This window comes from Gopherus evgoodei, chromosome 2 (assembly GCF_007399415.2).
Source record: "Gopherus evgoodei ecotype Sinaloan lineage chromosome 2, rGopEvg1_v1.p, whole genome shotgun sequence".
NCBI lineage: Eukaryota > Metazoa > Chordata > Testudines > Testudinidae > Gopherus > Gopherus evgoodei.
The window spans coordinates 212,306,408-212,324,717 of record NC_044323.1 but is presented as its reverse complement, the minus strand read 5'-3'; the positions used below and the strand labels follow the sequence as shown (position 1 = coordinate 212,324,717).

Here is an 18,310-nt window from a genome sequence, read left to right as displayed (position 1 = left end):
ATTTCATTTCCTGTTTGGCCAGTGTAGCGAGCTCATCAGCACAGGTGACCATGCAGAGCTCATCAGCACAGGTGACCATGGAGTCCCAGAATCACAAAAAAGCTCCAGCATGGACCGAACAGAAGGTACTGGATCTGATCACTGTATGGGGAGATGAATCCGTGCTATCTGAACTCTGTTTCAAAAGATGAAATGCGAGAATACTTGAAAAAATCTCCAAGGACATGAAGGACAGACGTTATAACAGGGACCCCCAGCAGTGTCTCGTGAAGCCTACCAAAGAACCAGAGAGGCAAACATCTGCTCCAGTTCAGAGCCCCGTACATGCCACTTCTATGATAGGCAGCATGCCTTCTATGATAGGCAGCATGCCACCCCTACAACTCCCTCACCCCTGTGCTTCCCTCCTCCCCCAGCCCTTCCGGGCTACCTTAACAGTTATCCCCCCATTTGTGTGATGAATTAATCAAGAATGCATGAATTTGAAACAACAGTGACTTTGATCTCCGCTTGCAGAGGCAATAAAAGGGGGAGGGGAGGGGAGGGCGGTTGGCTTACAGGGAAGTAGAGTGAACCAAGGGAGCAGATTTTCATCAAGGAGAAACAAACAGAACTTTCACACCCTACCCCGACCAGTCATGAAACTGGTTTTCAATGCTTCTCTGATGCACAGCGCGCCCTGCTGTGCTCTTCTAACCGCCCTGGTGTCTGGCTGCGCGTAATCAGCGGCCAGGCGATTTACCTCAATGTTCCACCCCGCCATAAATATCTCCCCCCTTAGTCTCACAGATATTGTGGAGCACATCACAGGCAGTAATAACGATGGAATATTGGTTTTGCTGAGGTCTAACCAAGTCAGCGTGCTGGCGCAGTTTACTTTTAAACGTCCAAAGGCACATTCTACCACCGTTATGCACTTGCTCAGCCTATAGTTGAACTGCTCCTTACTACTGTCCAGGCTTCATGAGCCATGGGAGCAAGTGGTAGGCTGGGGTAGGTGTGACTGCGCGGTGCTGCTGACTGGGAGAGCAGCCTGAGGCAGAAGCGTCCAGCTCGCATGATATTCCAGGCAGGACTGAATCTCCATTAGACGAAACTTAAAGAAGAGAGTGACCTGGAGTCATTCCCATTTTTATACAGGCGCCCCTGACTAACCTCACAGAGGCTAGCCAGGTGCACCCATATTTGCCCAGGCACCTCCGACCAACCTAACCGAGGTCGGCCAGGAGCACCCACTGGACGACAATGACGGCTAGCAGTCGTATTGTACTGTCTGTCGTCCGCAAGGCAAGGGGATGCTGCTGTGTAGCACTGCAATACCACGTCTGCCAGCAGCACCCAGATAGATAGATAGATAGATAGATATATATATATATATATATAAAATATCCAGGAAAAAAGGCGAGAAACTATATTTTTTGCTATTGCTTTCATGGAAGGAGGGAGGCCTGATGACACGTACCCAGGACCACCCGCGACGATGTTTTTGCCCCATCAGGCATTGGGAAGTCAACCCAGAATTCCAATGGGCGGCAGAGACAGCAGTAACTGTCGGATAGCTACCGCACAGTGCAATGTTCTGAAAGTCGACGCTAGCCTCGGTACTGTTGGATGCACACCATTGACTTAATGCACTTAGTGGAGACACACACAATCAACTGTATCAAATCGATTTCTAAAAAATTGACTTCTTTAAATCGACCTAACTTCATAATGTAGACATACCTTAAGAAAACATGAAATTTATGCCTGTTTATGTCAAGATGACTGGCTGATCAGAAGCAGGTCCAAGCAGGAGACCAGAATGTCCCTGGATTGTGTCCTCTTCCTGTTCTCCCACTTAGGACTCCTGGTGAACTAGAAGAAGTCATCTTGTGTACCATCACGAATGATAGAGTTCATAGGAGATCTATTTGACTTCATTTTGGCAAAGTCTTTCCTGACAGAGGACAGTTTCTATTCCCATCAGTTATTGTGCATGAACTACTGTCAACATCAGCAATGACAGGACACACATGTCTAGGACTCTTTGATATGTCCACATACATGTACCTGATGCTGCTTGCCAAATTTTACCCGCCACCTTTACAATAACTGAGGTCTGTGAACTTCCCATCCAAACATCATGTGAGCAATGGGTCCTGCCTCAAGGCAAGCAACAGTTTTTTTTTGGTGGCTTGTTCTGATGAACATGAGAAAAGGGGACAGTGATGTTTATCTCAGACACTATAGGAACTGGGTTGGGGTGCCCACCTGAACCATGTTCAAATGGAAGATTCCTGGTCTCATGGTGATTTTTGGTGGCTTGTTCTGATGAACATGAGAAAAGGGGACAGTGATGTTTATCTCGGACACTATAGGAACTGGGTTGGGGTGCCCACCTGAACCATGTTCAAATGGAAGATTCCTGGTCTCATGGTGATTTTAACCTACACATGAGTGCCTGGGAACTAAGAGCCATCTGGCTCATCTGTGTAGCATTCCTGCCGGAAGCCATCCAATGCTGGAAATGGTGTTTATCAACATGGGGGTGACTCCACTAGCCCTACACCTTCCAGGGATCAGCAATGACCTAGCAGACTTTTAGTGCAGAAATGTGGTAACCAGCCATGAGTGGTCTGTGTAAAAATCCATACTGGACCCAATATTCTGTCAGTGGGAGACTCTTACCAAACATTTGTTTGCCACAGAGGACAATACCAAGTGCTGGAATTTCTGCTTCAGGGAAGGTGCGAGTCCAGGCTAACTGACGATTGCCTTGCTGTTTCAGTCGTCTTGAGGATTCCTGTATAGTATCGTACTGTATCCCCTGATCCCCAGGATATCCAAGATCAACAGTGTGGGGCCTCAGTCATTGTGCTAGTCCTATATTGGTTGAGACCAGTCTAGATGTCATAAGAACGGCCGTACCGGGTCAGACCAAAGGTCCATCTAGCCTAGTATTTGTCTGCTGACAGTGGCCAATGTCCCAGCAGCTTCCCATACATCTTCCTTCCTACCCTAATGTAATATCCCAAACCTCAGTCAGACAATGCATTCAGACGCAATCTTTGCACCTGACAGCCTGGATGTTGACTTGCTGAACAACACTGACAGACAGTGTAAGGTTCAGAAAGTCCTTACACAGAGCAGGAAATCATGCATAAGATTGACTGACTTCTCCAGATGGGAAAAATTCTCCATTTGGGCAACCCAGAATAATACTGACCTAATGGAGCTGCTGATAACCAAAAATGTACTGTATCCTGCTCTTGCACATGTGGGACTGATATTTAACTCCTTTGAAGTCAATCTCACTGCAACATTGACATGTCACACCTTAGTACAGTTGCACTCTGTCTTCTCACACCCCCACTGTTTAATTTCCTCAAGGTCCTTCTGCATACTTTCTTTTCAGTAAGAGTACTGACTTCCACAGGGGAGCTCAGTGTTGTTCTTTCAAAGCTTATAAAGCCTTCTTTTGAACTGCTGTTGGAGTGCTCAGTATATTGTCTTACTATCAAGATGTTTCTTCTTGTGGCCATTACATTGGCAGAGAGTTAGCAAGCTCCAAGGTCTTAGGGCCAGACCACCTTGCATATCCTTCCACAGGAAGGTGATGAAACCATACTCCAAATTGATAACTAAGGTAGTCTTGGAATTTCACCTGAATCAATCAATTTTTCTGACAGTTGTCTTCAGAAAGCTGCAATTCTCACAGGGAGAAAAGATGCTCCATCCTCTGGCATCTCCAGAGTCATGTTCAATTGTCCCAAAAGGAATGAGTCCTCTAGACTCTCTCCCTGCCATATCTGGCACATTAAAGGGCCAAGCTATCTTGTCACAGGAAATCCTGAAGTGGCTCAGAATGTATCTCTGCCTGCTATCAGGTGGCTGGCGAGTCTTTCCTTCCAAAAGTCAAGGTGTGCTCCATTGGGAACAGGCAGTGTCTTCTGCTTGCCTAAGAAACATTGTGGTAATCAGCCATATTCACAGCTGAGGCCTTCCTAATCATTTGGCAAGCACATCTACAGACGATACAGAGCGGGTGCTCGTCTTCAGAATCTGTGTTGCACATCAACCTCCTAGAATTATGCGCAGTCCACAACAAGTGCCGACACATTCTACCATTAATCAGACAAAGGCCCATAAGAGTAATGATGGACAGGGTCGCTTGCATGTTGTATATCAACAGACAAGGGGGAGCGAAGTCCCAATCCCTGTGCTTGGAAGTAGTAAAATGTGGAACTATTGTATCTAGCATGACATCAACATCTTGGCCTCATACTGCCTGGACACCGGAACACCACGGCGGACTCACTGAGCAAGAGATTCTCACAACACCATGTGTGGGAGTTAGACACAAGAGACCTGCAGCATATATTCAGCTTCTGGGAATTCCTGAGTATAGATATCCTCACCATACCCAAAACTGCCAAATGTCCCTGAGGGATGTTTTCCTCATTACATGGGATGTACCCCTACTTTACACTTACGCACCCTTTCCCCAATTGTTCACAGGGCTTCACAAGACACAGGTGGAACAAGCCACAGTCATTCTCATAGCCCCAACGTGGCCACAACAGATTTGGTATCTTTTCCTTGTGTGAATGGTGATCTGTCCACTAATCAGCCTACAATTCACTCCACACCTCCGCTCTCAAGACACAGGTCAAATCCTCCAACCCAATTTGGTTCCGGGATTTGGAGATGACCTTTTCAAAAGAGGTAAAGATTCTTTTAAGTAGTAGGCATGATAAAACTTATCTTACTTATCTCAATAAATTGAAAAGATTCCAGACTTGGTGCGACAGCAAACATGTCTTCGCAATGAATGTTCCTTTGTCACTCATTCTAGACTACATTCTAGAATAACTTAAAAGAGCAGGACTGGCTGCCATCACTGCATTCCACCTCAAGATAGGTCATTCCATATTTTCCTATGCACTAACAAGAAGATTCCTTACGACCCTTCAAAACGTGTACCGTCAAATACAAGACCCTACCCCACCTTGGGATCCCAGCCTAGTTTTGTGTTATCTCACCAGTCCCCCATTTGAGCCCATTGCAGCATGCTTCTACATACACCTATCCATAAAAACAGCATTTCTTGTCACCATCACATCCACCCGACGGATAGGAGAAATAGGTGCTCTCATGGCATACCCACTGTACGCAGTCTTTCACAGAGACAAGGTCATATTATGATCACATCTGAAATTCTTACCCAAGGTGCCATCCCCTTTCCATCTAAACGAACCTATCCATCTTCTCCCCTTCTTCCCAAAGCTGCATGGCAACCAGCATGAAGCCACTCTGCACATCTTGGAAGTTAGATAAGCATTAGCCTTTTATCTTGACTGAACAAAATCTTTCAGGCATTTCAGGCTTATTTCTCTCTATTGCTGAAAGATCAGAGAGAGCAGCTTTATCCAAACAATGTCTTTCCAAATGGATCTCACAGTACTTCCACCTTTGCTATTAACAAAACAAACTGGATCTTGAATGCATCCTACTCACTCGATGTCTCCTTTGATTGACTTTCTAAACGACGTGCTGATTACTGACATTTGCAAAGCTACCACCTGGGCATCCACAAACACTTTTAGTCAATACTGTGCTATTACCCACAAGGTGGCATCAAGTACCTTACTAGTATGTATTGTCCTATCATCCTTGGTACACATTACTCCGAAACCTCAGCCTTCCATCTAAGGACACTACTCTACAGTCACCTACAGTGGAGCACCCATAGGGGCACTTCTTGAAGAAGAGAAAGTTACTCAACTTGTGCAGTAACTGAGGTTCTTCTAAATGTGTCCCCCTATGGGTTCTCCGCTACCTGCCCTCCTCCTCTCTGCTTCAGAGTTTTAAATGTAGACTCTGTGGTAGAAAAGGAACTGAGAGCGGTTGGACCAAACAGTGCTATATAGACGATGCGAGATGGGGAGAAGTGTATGTGCAGCCCAGTGGGCACTGCTACTGAAGATCTCCAATCTCAGGTGCAGGGGGAGCTACCGCACCTACAGTGGAGCATCCATAGGGACACACATCTCGAAGAACCTCACTTACTGCACAGGGTGAGTAACCTTTTTTCACTTAGATAACCACTAGCAAGCAAGAGGCACAGAAATGCGAGCAGTAATTAAAACCTTTATTGATTGATTGCATTCTTTAGTTCACTCAAGATGAGAAATGATTGTTACCTTATGAATTCATAGATTGCTGAATAAAATGAGTGCTTTTTCTTCAAAGTTTAATTACCTCCTTCCTCTCCTTCAATCCTCATTTTTAAACACCTAAAAAAGCATAATATAGTGTACCCTGTTAATATTGTGACTTGTGAATAAGCAGAAAAGTAACCATTCTTTAAAAAAAAAAAAAAAAAAAAAAAAGAGAGAGAGAGAGAGAAAAGAAAAAGACATGTGGATCCATTTGATGGCTTGGTAAAATACTCCAGAATTTTTTTTACAGTTCTGCTTTAATAAAGTATACTTTTTTTTGGTCCTGATTTGCAGGAAAAGAATAACTTAGAAATAGATTTAAACTATAAACTCAAAACATTACAACAGCGGTTGGAACAGGAGGTAAATGAGCATAAAGTGACTAAAGCTCGGTTAGCTGACAAATATCAATCAATCGAAGAGGCAAAGTCAGTTGCTATGTGTGGTATGTATTTCCTTTTAGTTTCAAATAGAATATTGAGCAATAATAATATCTGTTTTCCTAATTCCATTATAATGGCAATGAATTTTTTTATGCAGTGTTCATAAAACCAGTTTTTAATCCTTGGTGTAGAGAAAATATATATGCGTATCAAAATTTGAAAACATACATAATGTAATAGATTATTTAAAGACCCTAGGCTATTTTCTTAGCTGGTATAAGTCAGCATACATCTGTTATCACTGTACTTCAAATATGAAAATCTTATACTGTTTGTATCTTCAAGTTAAGTTAAAATTAGTTACCTAGAATTTTGCTGCTTTGAAGTTATCACACTTGTACTCATTCAGCCACTTCCCTTCATAACTTAGAGGTGCATGGTTTTTTAGTGTGTTCTAGGATTGCCAAGTATCTGGTTTTCAACTGCTGACTGGGCCACTAAAAGTCTAGTTGGTGGTGCAGCAGGGCTGAGGCAGGCTCCCTGCCTGCCCTAGCTCCACACGTCTCCCTGAAGTGGCTGGCATGTCTGGCTCCCAGGCGCAGGGGGTGGGGGCATGGGAGATCCGAGTGCTAGCTCGATAGCACCTGTTGTCTGGGAACCAGAGTCAGTGGGAGCTGCAGGGGTGGCGCCTGCAAGTGCAGGCAGTGCGCAGAGGCCCCTGGGCCCTCTGCCTAGGTGCTGGACATGTTGGCTGCTTCTGGGAGTCACCTGAGGTAAGCACTGCCTGGCCGGAGCCTGGACCCCAAACCCCTCGGCCCCAGCCTGGAGAGCCCCCTCCTGCACCCCAAACCCTTCATCCCTGCTGCCCCCTCCCAAACTGGAGCCCTCACCCTCTCATGCACCCCTACCCCAGCCCAGAGCTCCCTCCTGCCCCCTGAACCCCTCTTTTCTGGACCCACCCCCTCAACCAGAGCCCTCGCCCCCTCCCCCTCCTATACGCCAACCCCCTAGCCTACCCCAGTGAAAGTGAGTCAGGGTGGGGGGGAGAGAGCAGCAAAGGGAGGAGGGATGTAGCGAGCTGGGGACGGGGCCTCAGGGCAGGAGCATGGCAAGTGTGTTCAGTTTTGTGTGATTAGGAAGTTGGCAACCCTAGTGTGGTCACACACCTTAGGATGTTTTTTGCTATTTGTTCTATCAAAAGTTTTTTATTTAATTCCATTTCTAAATGGCTATTGTTGGCAGCTCTCTGTTTTTGAGCAACACGTGAACTGACTGGAACATTTTGAGCACTGGTATAATGGCAGTTAGTGGAGTGACAAGTAGCTGCATGTAGGAGGGTCCTAATGCTCTGGCAATCACTATCACTGTCTCTGTTGCAACAATACAATAATTTTGTTCAGTAGTATGATAGATGCATACTCATCTGACTGTAAAGAATTTCAAAAACTCCAACCATGGTGTGTGGGAGAGAGAAACCCTGTGCTTAACTCTCAAAGATGGAATATTAGGTGTATTTAAGAAAGGCATGGTCAAGCATACACATTCTTAGAAATACCATATTTGTATTTTTGAATAAATACCTTTTTATTGTGCTGTCAATTACTTTTGTTTCCTGTTTAGAAATGGAAAAAAAAGTGGAGGAGGAGAGGGCAGCAAGAGACAGGGCAGAAAATCAAATAGTTCAGGTTGAAAAACAATGTTCCATGCTGGACTTTGACCTGAAGCAGTCTCAGCAGAAGCTTGAGCACCTCACTGAGCAAAAGGAGAGGCTTGAGGATGAAGTAAGCAAAACCTGCATTGTTACCTATCATTTTTTCTATGTAAAAGACAAATTAAAGAATGAGTTGCATTAAGAAATAGAAAACTGAATCTATTTAAGTTGAGATGTTTATGTAGCATAACGTTATTGAACATAACTGTACTAAGAGGTTTCACCTAAATGCTGTAAAGGTTTGTCTGAGTAGGTCGAATGCCATATCTTTTTTTAGACCCTGGGTAATATATATTCCTTTATAAGAGCTATGAATTAATAGTGAACTGATTCCAGGTATGAAGTCAGTTGGGTCCTACACAATATAGTTACGCAGGAAGTACATTTTGCAGAGATGATGGGTTTCAAAGTGGCTAGCATATTTTCTTTTGCATTATCAAAGCCATCTGTTTATTACTGAAGAATATACTGTCTATTCCAGAGGTGGGCAAACTACAGCTAATGGGCCACATCCAGCCTGTGGGACCGTCCTGCCTGGCCCCTGAGCTCCTGGCCTGGGAGGCTCGCCCCCAGCCCCATCCCCGCTGTTCCCCCTCCCCCGCAGCCTCAGCTCGCTCGCTCCGCCGCCGGCACAATGCTCTGGGCAGCGGGGCTGTGAGCTCCTGGGGCAGCACAACTGGAGAGCTCGGCCTGACTGGGTGCTCTGTGCTGCATGGCGGCGGCTTGGTGGTGGTGTGGCCTGCTCCAGCCGGCCATTGTGGCTGTAGCGCTGCCAGCCACCGGTGTTCCAGGCAGCGCAGTAGGAGGGCAGGGGGGTGTTGGATAGAGGGCAGAGGAGTTCGGTGTGGTGGTCGGGAGTGAGGATGTGGATAGGGGTCTGAGGGAGCAGGGTTGAATGGGGGCAGGGTTCCTGGAGGGGGCAGTCAGGAAGGAGGCAGTGGTTCTGGGGGCAGTCAGGGGACAGGGAGAATGGGTAGTTGGATGGGGCAAGGGTCCCGGGGGAGGCCGTCAGGAATGAGAAAAGGGGTTGGATGAGGCAGCAGAGGTCAAGCGGCAGTCAGGGGACAAGGAACGGGGTGTGTGTGGATGGGGCAGGGGTCCCAGGGGGGTTGGATGGGGCAGGAGTCCTGGGCGGGGGACAGATAGGAGGTGGGGGCCAGGCCACCACCCCCTCCCCTAACCAGTCCTCCATACAATTTATGAAACCCGATGCCAAAATAAATGAGAATCAGAAAGGGAGAGAGGAAACACCGAAAGGCTAAAGGTCAGAAAGTTTGCCCGCCCCTGATCTATTCTGGCTTTACGATCTGTGTATTAAGGGACACTAAGAATTGCAAAATGGCCAGTAAATGCAAACATTAGTGTTCCCATATTAACGTTCCTTAGCCAGATCTAATATTTGACAGGCTGTATTCATCTATGCTGTTATAATTGCATTCCTTAATTTATAATATTACTAGTTAATGTTGCTGTGAGACGCTAACTTTTTGGTGTCCTATCTTTTTTGTTTCAACTCTTTCCTGATTGGTAATTTTTGCATTTCATTTTATTTCTATTTTTTTAAATAAAAAAGCTTGTCTGTGAGTTTGAACATGCACTCTCATTACACTTTTATAAAATAGATATTTTGCGTGTTCTGAATTTGTGTCCTTCAAAATGCAGTGTATCATTCAGGGCATGCAAAATTCAACACTAGTTGAAAGTTGTTGTAAGATATATAGGAGCTAATTGTTGTTGTTAGGTCTCATCTGTGCTGTCCTTTCAGATTAAATTGGAAGAGTCAGTCTGAAAGCCTTTCTGCTGGGCTATGGTGGCTGCAGTTGAAATTTTAAACTGCTCTGGGCAGCATAACTCTAGGATGAAAAGACACAAAGCTTTTAAGACACGAAGCTTGTAAAACACAAATTCAACAAAGAAGAAGGGGGGGTCTGTCAAACCTCTTGGCCCTCTTGCACTGTCCCCCTTAAGGTAGAATAGATGAGAGTGAATCCAGGCTCCACCCCTGGAGTCTATTACAAAAGAAAAAATTAATGGCCGGGAACAGGGCGGTTCTTGAGGCTGAAATATAGACTAAAATCTATAAGAAAAACTAGTTTCTATGATATTGCACCCAAGTGATATTGGAGGCTGTTTTAAGTAAAATGTAGGAAGTGGGGATGTTTGACACAAAATAATGCATATGTGAAACATTATTACTTTTTAACAGAATACAGGAAAATATTTGGTAAAAGAATTCTAAATTAAAGTGATTTATTAAACATTAGGTTAAGAATCTAACACTTCAGCTGGAACAAGAAACAAATAAGCGACTAATGACACAGAATGAACTGAAAACACAAGCTTTTGAGGCAGACAACTTGAAGGGTTCTGAGAAGCAGCTGAAACAGGAGATCAATACGTTGTTGGAAGCGAAGAGATTATTGGAATTTGAGTTGGCTCAACTCACTAAGTAAGTAGGGGCCTGATATAAAAGGGAAACACCCTCCGCCTCCCTCCCTCCCAGTTCATGTAGTTTGTCTGTCACCTTTTTCCAGAAACCAAAAATACTTGTTGGCATTTTTTTTTCCTGAAAATGTCTGTATTTATTGTATTAGAATATTTTTATTTTGAAATATAAAAAGCTTTGCTTGGCTGATACTTGCATGCTTGTCTGGCCTTTCTGGAGCAATTGAAGTGCCTATCCAAGAACCACTATTTGAGATTTAAACTTTGGAGTGTCTGTTGGAGGACCACTGAGCTTCATGACTGGGTACATTTTTCTCTCCTTAAAACACTCCTCCTCTCACTTATGATTTTTTTAGCTTGACAGGAGACAGCATTACTTTTCCAACAAGAATACCCTTCCTTTATTGGATCTATGCCACAATAGTCTGCAGATTGAAGACAGAAACCAAGCACTTTCAGAGTACTGCGTCCCATCTAAATTATGCGTGGGGGCTACCATTATGGTAGCCTAAATTATATTGTTAAATCATAATCTTAGAATGAAGTGCTTATGATTACCATGTTTACAGATAGTGTGTGAAGGAGGAGGTGGGTGCATATGAAAGAAAAATACAGAGTTTAAAGGTGCAAGCGTAATGGATGGCTTTTATATGAGGTTTTGTTTTCTCTCCTTAAGGCAGTATAGAGGAAATGAAGGTCAGATGCGGGAACTTCAGGATCAGCTTGAAGCTGAACAGTATTTTTCGGTAGGTTCTTGAGGAATTTTACAAAAATAAAGGATTGTTTTGTTTAATGACTTCATGACTATGTACCCCAATGCTCAGACATAAATGACACACAAAATACTACTAAAAATATACAGATACACAAAAATCAAGCTAACAATATGAAAAGATTGTGATATGTGTATCGTAACAATCATAAATCCTGTACTTGGTCTATTAGCATTTTGTTTATATGATTTTGTGGACAGCAAAATACTGTGTTCCATAAGTATCAACCCTTCATATGCAAACATTCATATAGTAGTTAACTGCCCCCCAAAAACTTCCTGAAAGTTCCTCAGGTGTAAACTAGTTCCAAATTAGTTTGCTCATGATCTAGCAGACTTGATTATAGAGCCAGGTGTCACTTCTCCATTGCCCTCCTAATTTGGGTAGATTTATACAAGATTTAGCTAATGCATTTGGCATTGAAATTGAAAATTGAAAAAAAGAAAATTCATAGATTCATTCAGTTTAAGGCCCAGAAGAGCCCATTAGATCTTCTAGCCTCACTCTTCCTGTATATCACAGGCCATTAAATTTTACCCAGTTACCTGTGTGATGGTGCCCAATAACTTGGCTAAAAAGTCTCCCAGAAAGGCATCTTGTCTTGATTTTAAGACATGGAGAGATGGAGAATCAACCACTTCCCTTGCTAGTTTGTTCAGTGGTTAATCACTCTCGCTTTTCAAAATATATGCCGTATTTCTAATTTGAATTTATCTGGCTTCTGCTTCTACAAATTGGTTCTTGTTGTGCCGTTCTCCTCAAGGTTAAAGAGTCCTGTAGTGCCCAGTATTTTCTCCTCATAAAGGCACTTATACACTGTATTCAAGTCACCTTTCAGTCTTTTTTTTGGGTCAGGTAAACATTGAACTTCTAAGTCTCTCAGTGTAAGGCATTTTATCTGGCCTTAAATCATTTTACTGGGTTCTTTTCTGCACCATCTCCAATTTTTCAACATTCTTTTTAGAATGTGGACAACAGAGATATATACAGTAGTCCAATATCTGCCTCACCATCTACTAAGGCAATGTTAAATAATAATTAATATCCAATTTATCCAAGTCTGTAAGGTTTATAAACTTTTCTATTTGCAAAGCCTTAGCATTTGAGGAAATTTTGACTTAGTCTAGGCATCTGAAGACTCAGTCCAGGCTATAACCTTGTAGATATTACAGATGGGACAGATAGTGATCCCTATGTTTTGGTTGTCTAATAGTTTTATTGATAAAAAATAATTTTGTGACCTTTTTAAGCTCTAACACTTACATTCTTTGCCATAGGCCTTCTAAATTTGTCAGGAAGCAAGCCCATGGGCCAAAGGAGTGTTTTTCCTTTGTTCCATGAGATTCCATTGAGGTTTAGCTGAGAGAGAAACTGTTAAAAATCACTGTTTCGTATGCCTCACTTGCATTTTCTCAGGAAAATTTTGGCATCATGATAAAATAATAACTGAACAGGAACATTTAATAAATTCAGATGCACGGGTGGAGAGCCAGGCAGGGCTTCTCCAAAACCCAGTTATGGCCCCAGTGTCCTATACTTTCCTCTGAGATAATAGCTTGCTGCTGCCAGCAATAATGTAGTTAGTTCTATAGCTCATGATAGAAATCTGCGGAAGGTAAAGGTTCAGACGCTGATGAAGATGCATAAAAGGGAGTGGTTCCTGTTGTACATAATATAATTTTTTAAGTAAAAACAAAAAATATATAGAAAAGTGCATTAAAAATTACATTAAAATGTTATTTAGGTTGCAAAATCAAGCACTCAAAAATCAGGAAGATGCCATATTTACAGTTATTCTCTGCAATCTTATTTCTGCCTATTTGTGTATGTGCATTATGACAGTCTTTAATTACAAGCAGCAAAGAATCCTGTGGCACCTTATAGACTAACAGACAGTTTGGAGCATGAGCTTTCACCCACGAAAGCTCATGCTCCAAAACGTCTGTTAGTCTATAAGGTGCCACAGGATTCTTTGCTGCTTTTACAGATCCAGACTAACACGGCTATCCCTCTGATCTTTAATTACATGATCACATACATTTTTTTTTCCCTTTAGGACACCTGCTTCTTTCACTGTACAAGTTGGATGCATAGAGGGTTGATTAAGGTTGCATAGACAACTGTAAATGTGACATTTCTTAATTACTGAGTACTTGACTTTGCAACTTAAATAATTTTTGATATAGCTTTAGTATGTAATATTATACCCAGTTTGCCCAAATTACTCTTCATGCCCACAAAACCTCATCCTTTAATATGTGGGTCTCTTGATTCACAATCGGGCCAATCTAACCAAACCATCTTTAAGTTAAATGCTTTTTATCCAAAAATTTTCAGTGTGTTGCACTCTGTGGTGTAGGTTAATACCAGTCTACCCGTATGTCACAGAAGCTGAATAGCTAAACAGTAAAGAACTGCACTAGAGCCCAGATTCCATCTTCCTTGTCTCTTTTTAACTATTAATCAGTAACTGTTTTTTTCATTGAGGTGCATTTATTGCACTTGATTTACAATCCTTGGCTTTTGGCTAGAAAGAAAATAACCTTTTAACATATAATTATATTAATCATTGGGTGTGTTTTGGCACTGTCCTTCTATAGCTTTACGTTGCTGCAGCCCAAGTCTAAGCTAAGTAGAGACAGTTTTTCAAAACTGTGAATTCTTTGAGTGTTTGTCAAGGTGGATCCCACTCTAGCTGCTTGTCTCTCAAGCATGCAAGACTGGATTTTTTTTGTTAAGGCATGTTTGTTAGGGCTCTGCATGTGCCCTTTACCTCCTTGTGCTCCTACATGAGGTAAGGAGTGAGGTGGATGGGGAGCCTTAATCCTTCCTCTCATCTATCTCACTGCTCATGCCAGTGAGACAGAATCTAGCTGATGTCTGACCCACTAGACCTTAATTTGAACTAAACTTCTCGATGTTATTCTGAAACTCTTCTGAATAACTTCTGTTCATTTCATTTAGTCACCTTATACTAGAGCAGACTATGACTTGAGAAATGCCAGACTCTCAGTCTATAGGCTTCAAAGTCTATCCATCCTGCAGTGGACTAATTCTACAGAAAGACTGGCTTGACAGGTACCTATTCTACTTTAGAGAGTTCTGTAACGGAGGCAGGTTCTTGGTCCCAGTCTCCTTCTTTGTGAGGACTGGGAAGTCATGAGAAGCAAGACTGATGCTCCATCATCTGGAGCAATCCATGAAAGTGGCATTGGATCCAGATGTACTGAGTTTGAAGACCCTTCTAGTGGTCTCCAGATCGTATCAGGTAACTGACTCCAAAGACCTCCTCAGAGAAAGCCGCATTGAAGCCGGATCCGAGGTCAGCACTGATATCGCCATTGCTGCCGAATACACCAACAGCTCCAGTGTTTAAGTCAGCATCTCAGAGATTGAAGCAAAGTGCTGAAAGGGGGTCACTCTGAACATTGGGGCAGGAGCTCAAGAAGGATCTCTGTGTCGTCTTGTAAAGAAAGGGACAGAAAGACATCGAAAGATAGTTCGGTCAAGTCCAGCATGGCTTTGAAGATCAGTGGAAAGGAACAGGCGGTGATGCAGCAGACTCTACTTGTGTGGAAGTGTCCCCATTGATGTTAACTCCAGCACCAGCAGTGCGGACTTGGAGTGCACTGGAGTCACATTTGGCACCAAGATATGTATTGGCACTGATACAGACCTTGACAGCGACATAACCTTACCAGTCAGCACCACTTGTGGAAGAGGTGTATCCCCCTTCCACCATTCCCAGGCACATCTTTTTGCTGGCAGCCAGCAGAGATCTGTCTCCACTAAAGTCCGCAAGTTGTTCCATTAGGAGATCCAAGGACCTGTACACACCTCAACTACTGGCCCACCAGGATTGACATTGATCCAGCCAGCTATCTGACAGTCACCCTTATGTATATGGGATGCCACTGTGGCTATTGCGGCCTACCTTCCCCAGCCTCTAGGAGCTCATCCCTACAGCAGTAGAAGACATGGAGGTCCCTCTCTTTAGCAGCTTTCCTAATGAGATCTCAGTCACTGGAATACAGAGAGGAGCGAGATTCAGAGGGCCAGGCGTCGCCTCTTCACCTCTTAAGAAATTCTCCTCACTGTCCCTGGTGCTAGATAATTTCAAGGCCATTAAGGAGCTCTTGGTGTAGACTGCAGACACCTTGAAGATTGAAACTTTAATCATCCCTGAAAAATTCCACGAGTTATTTAACATTTTGTCAGCCACTGGCCCTGCCAGTGTTGTTCTCCCCATAAACAAGGCCATGTTTGAAAGATTCTGACCTACAAGGAGAATTAGTCTTTAACTCTCTTTTAAAGTCAACCTGGCAGTGATATCAGGGTGCCATGCACCAATACAGTCACATTTAGTGTTTTTACACCCTGTGGTCAGATTCCTCAAGGTTTTCTTCATATCTTCCATCAGGTTAGAGAACTGCCCTCAGATTAGAAACATCCTCCTCCTACAGCTCTTAGAACCTGTATCTGAACCATTATTGCAATGCCTGGTATGCCACCTCACCAACATGGCTTTTCTCGTAAGCATCAGGTCAGCTTGGTGAGTCAGTGAACTTCAGGCCCTGATGGCTGAACTGCTGTCTATAGCCTTCCATAGGGACACGGTGATGATGAAATGGCACCCTATATGGGGTTTCAGAATTTCACCTGAACCAATCTGTTACCATATGAGTCTTTTTCCTGAAGCCATCCTTCTCGCCTGGAGAAAAGAAGCTTCATACTCTGGATGCTTTCAGCGTCGTGCTTTATTACCAGGATGGGATCAAGCCCTTCAGACTTTCTCTTCCTGCCTTTTTGTGGCCTTATCTGGTGCATCAGAAAGGCTAAACCTTCACATCCCAGAGAACCTCAATGGTTCACACAATGTATTTCCAACTACTATCAGTTGGTGAGCCTCTCCCTTTGAGCATCAGAGCATACTCCACTCAGGTGCTGGCAATGTCTTTGGCCTCCTTCAGAAATGTACTGTTCTCTGAGACTTGTAAGGCAACCATGTGAATCAGTTCCCTAACTCTTGTTAAATATTAGGCACTTGGCATGCCAGGGCAGAGGCCAAGTTTAGAAGAGCAGTAATACTGTAATCTCTGTTTCTCTGATACAGTTGATGCTCCTCACTCTCACCATCCAGGGAAGATGTTGCTTGTCAGTCTTTTTGGGTCCTAGTAGATCAAAGTCTTTCAACAGGATTGGTGTCCACCCTGTCCCTTGGACAGAGGGTCCTGTTTGTTTACTGGATCTGAAAAAAGGTCCTGTGTTTAAACTCAGCCTTTTTATGCCAAAAGCCCTTTCTTTATCTGAAGGTCTCTGGATGGGTATATGCAAGCCTTCCCAGGGTGTGGTACCTCTCTGGAGGTGTTTTCACTTAATAACCTCCATGGTTTTTGATTCCTGGAGTTGCATAGAAAGCAATACAGAAACCATCCATACAATACAATGAATACAATGTGGTCCCCAAAGATAATGCAGTATTTATCATAATACCCACTACAGAGATGTTTACTTTGTAATAATTTAACTAAACTTCACTGTAATTTTATCATACATATCATGAGTTGTGTTACATTTTACTAATGGGAAGACCAGGAGTACAGTGTTTTTTACCCTGATTCTTTCCTGTTTCATAAACTCATGTAAGAAATATTAATCAGTATGATCTGAATTTTTAGCCATATTTCTTCAGAGTAAAATGTTTATTTTAAGCTTAGAGAATGATTATTACTGTTTTTAATATTTTTATTACCCTGGTACCTAGGAGTCCCAGTTATGGACCAGGACTCCATTGTATTATGCCATGTACAAACAGAACAAAACTATAGTCTCTGCTCCCAAGAGCTTGCCATCCAAGTATAAAACAAGAAACGATAGATGGATACAGACAGACAGGGGAGTACAAGGAAACAATAAGACAATATTATTAGTCAGCATGATCAGAAGTGATATCAGTGTACTAGCTGTCTAACGGTTGTGAAATTTTTTAATGGGAATCACAGAAAAGGAGAGTTTTAAGGAAGGATTTGAATTATAATTTCTTTCTAATACTTCCCTTACAGACACTTTACAAAACTCAGGTTAAGGAGCTTAAAGAAGAAATTGAGGAGAAGAATAAAGAAACTCAAAGAAAAATACAGGAGTTGCAAAATGAAAAGTATGTCCATTTTGTATTTTCAAGCAGAAATATGTTTACCTTATACTAGGGGTAGGCAACCTATGGCATGGGTGCCGAAGTCAGCACACGAGCTGATTTTCAATGGCACTCGCACTGCCCGGGTCCTGGCCACTGATCTGGGGGGGACTCTGCATTTTAATTTAATTTTAAATGAAGCTTCTTGAACATTTTAAAAACCTTATTTACTTTACATATAACAATAGTTTAGTTATATATTATAGACTTATAGAAAGAGACCTTCTAAAAACTTTAAAATGTATTACTGGCACACAAGACCTTAAATGAGAGAGAATAAATGAAGACTCGGCACAGCAATTCTGAAAGATTGCTGACCCCTGCCTTTATATAGTAGTTTGGTATCAATCTTGAAGCCCTGAATCCAGGATAAAAAAAATTTTTTTTTCCTGCAGTAATGCTGAGAAATGGCTACTTATAAAAAGTATAACAGGTCTTGTAATATGGTGAATACATAGGATGTTACTTATATGATGGATGATTAAGAATGGAGTCAGGGTTTATGTTCATTTTCTTAAGCTAAGTTTGGGCTTTTCGGAGAGAGATTATTTGTCCCGAGAGTTTAGAAATGTCTGACATTTTGAAAAATTGTTTGTCTCGTT

The 18,310-nt window shown here is 42.8% G+C and overlaps 1 protein-coding gene across 5 annotated transcripts in view; it reads left to right on the top strand.

Annotated features, from left to right (window-relative positions):
- ROCK1 (Rho associated coiled-coil containing protein kinase 1) overlaps window positions 1-18,310 on the top strand; it is a 199,002-nt gene that overhangs the window by 119,544 nt on the left and 61,148 nt on the right. For all 5 annotated transcript variants that reach the window (XM_030552885.1, XM_030552881.1, XM_030552882.1 and 2 more), the window contains 5 exons: window positions 6,498-6,648; window positions 8,207-8,367; window positions 10,562-10,746; window positions 11,419-11,488; window positions 17,578-17,672. In XM_030552885.1, coding sequence (XP_030408745.1) covers window positions 6,498-6,648; window positions 8,207-8,367; window positions 10,562-10,746; window positions 11,419-11,488; window positions 17,578-17,672 — 662 coding nt within the window. The remainder of the gene's footprint in view (window positions 1-6,497; window positions 6,649-8,206; window positions 8,368-10,561; window positions 10,747-11,418; window positions 11,489-17,577; window positions 17,673-18,310) is intronic.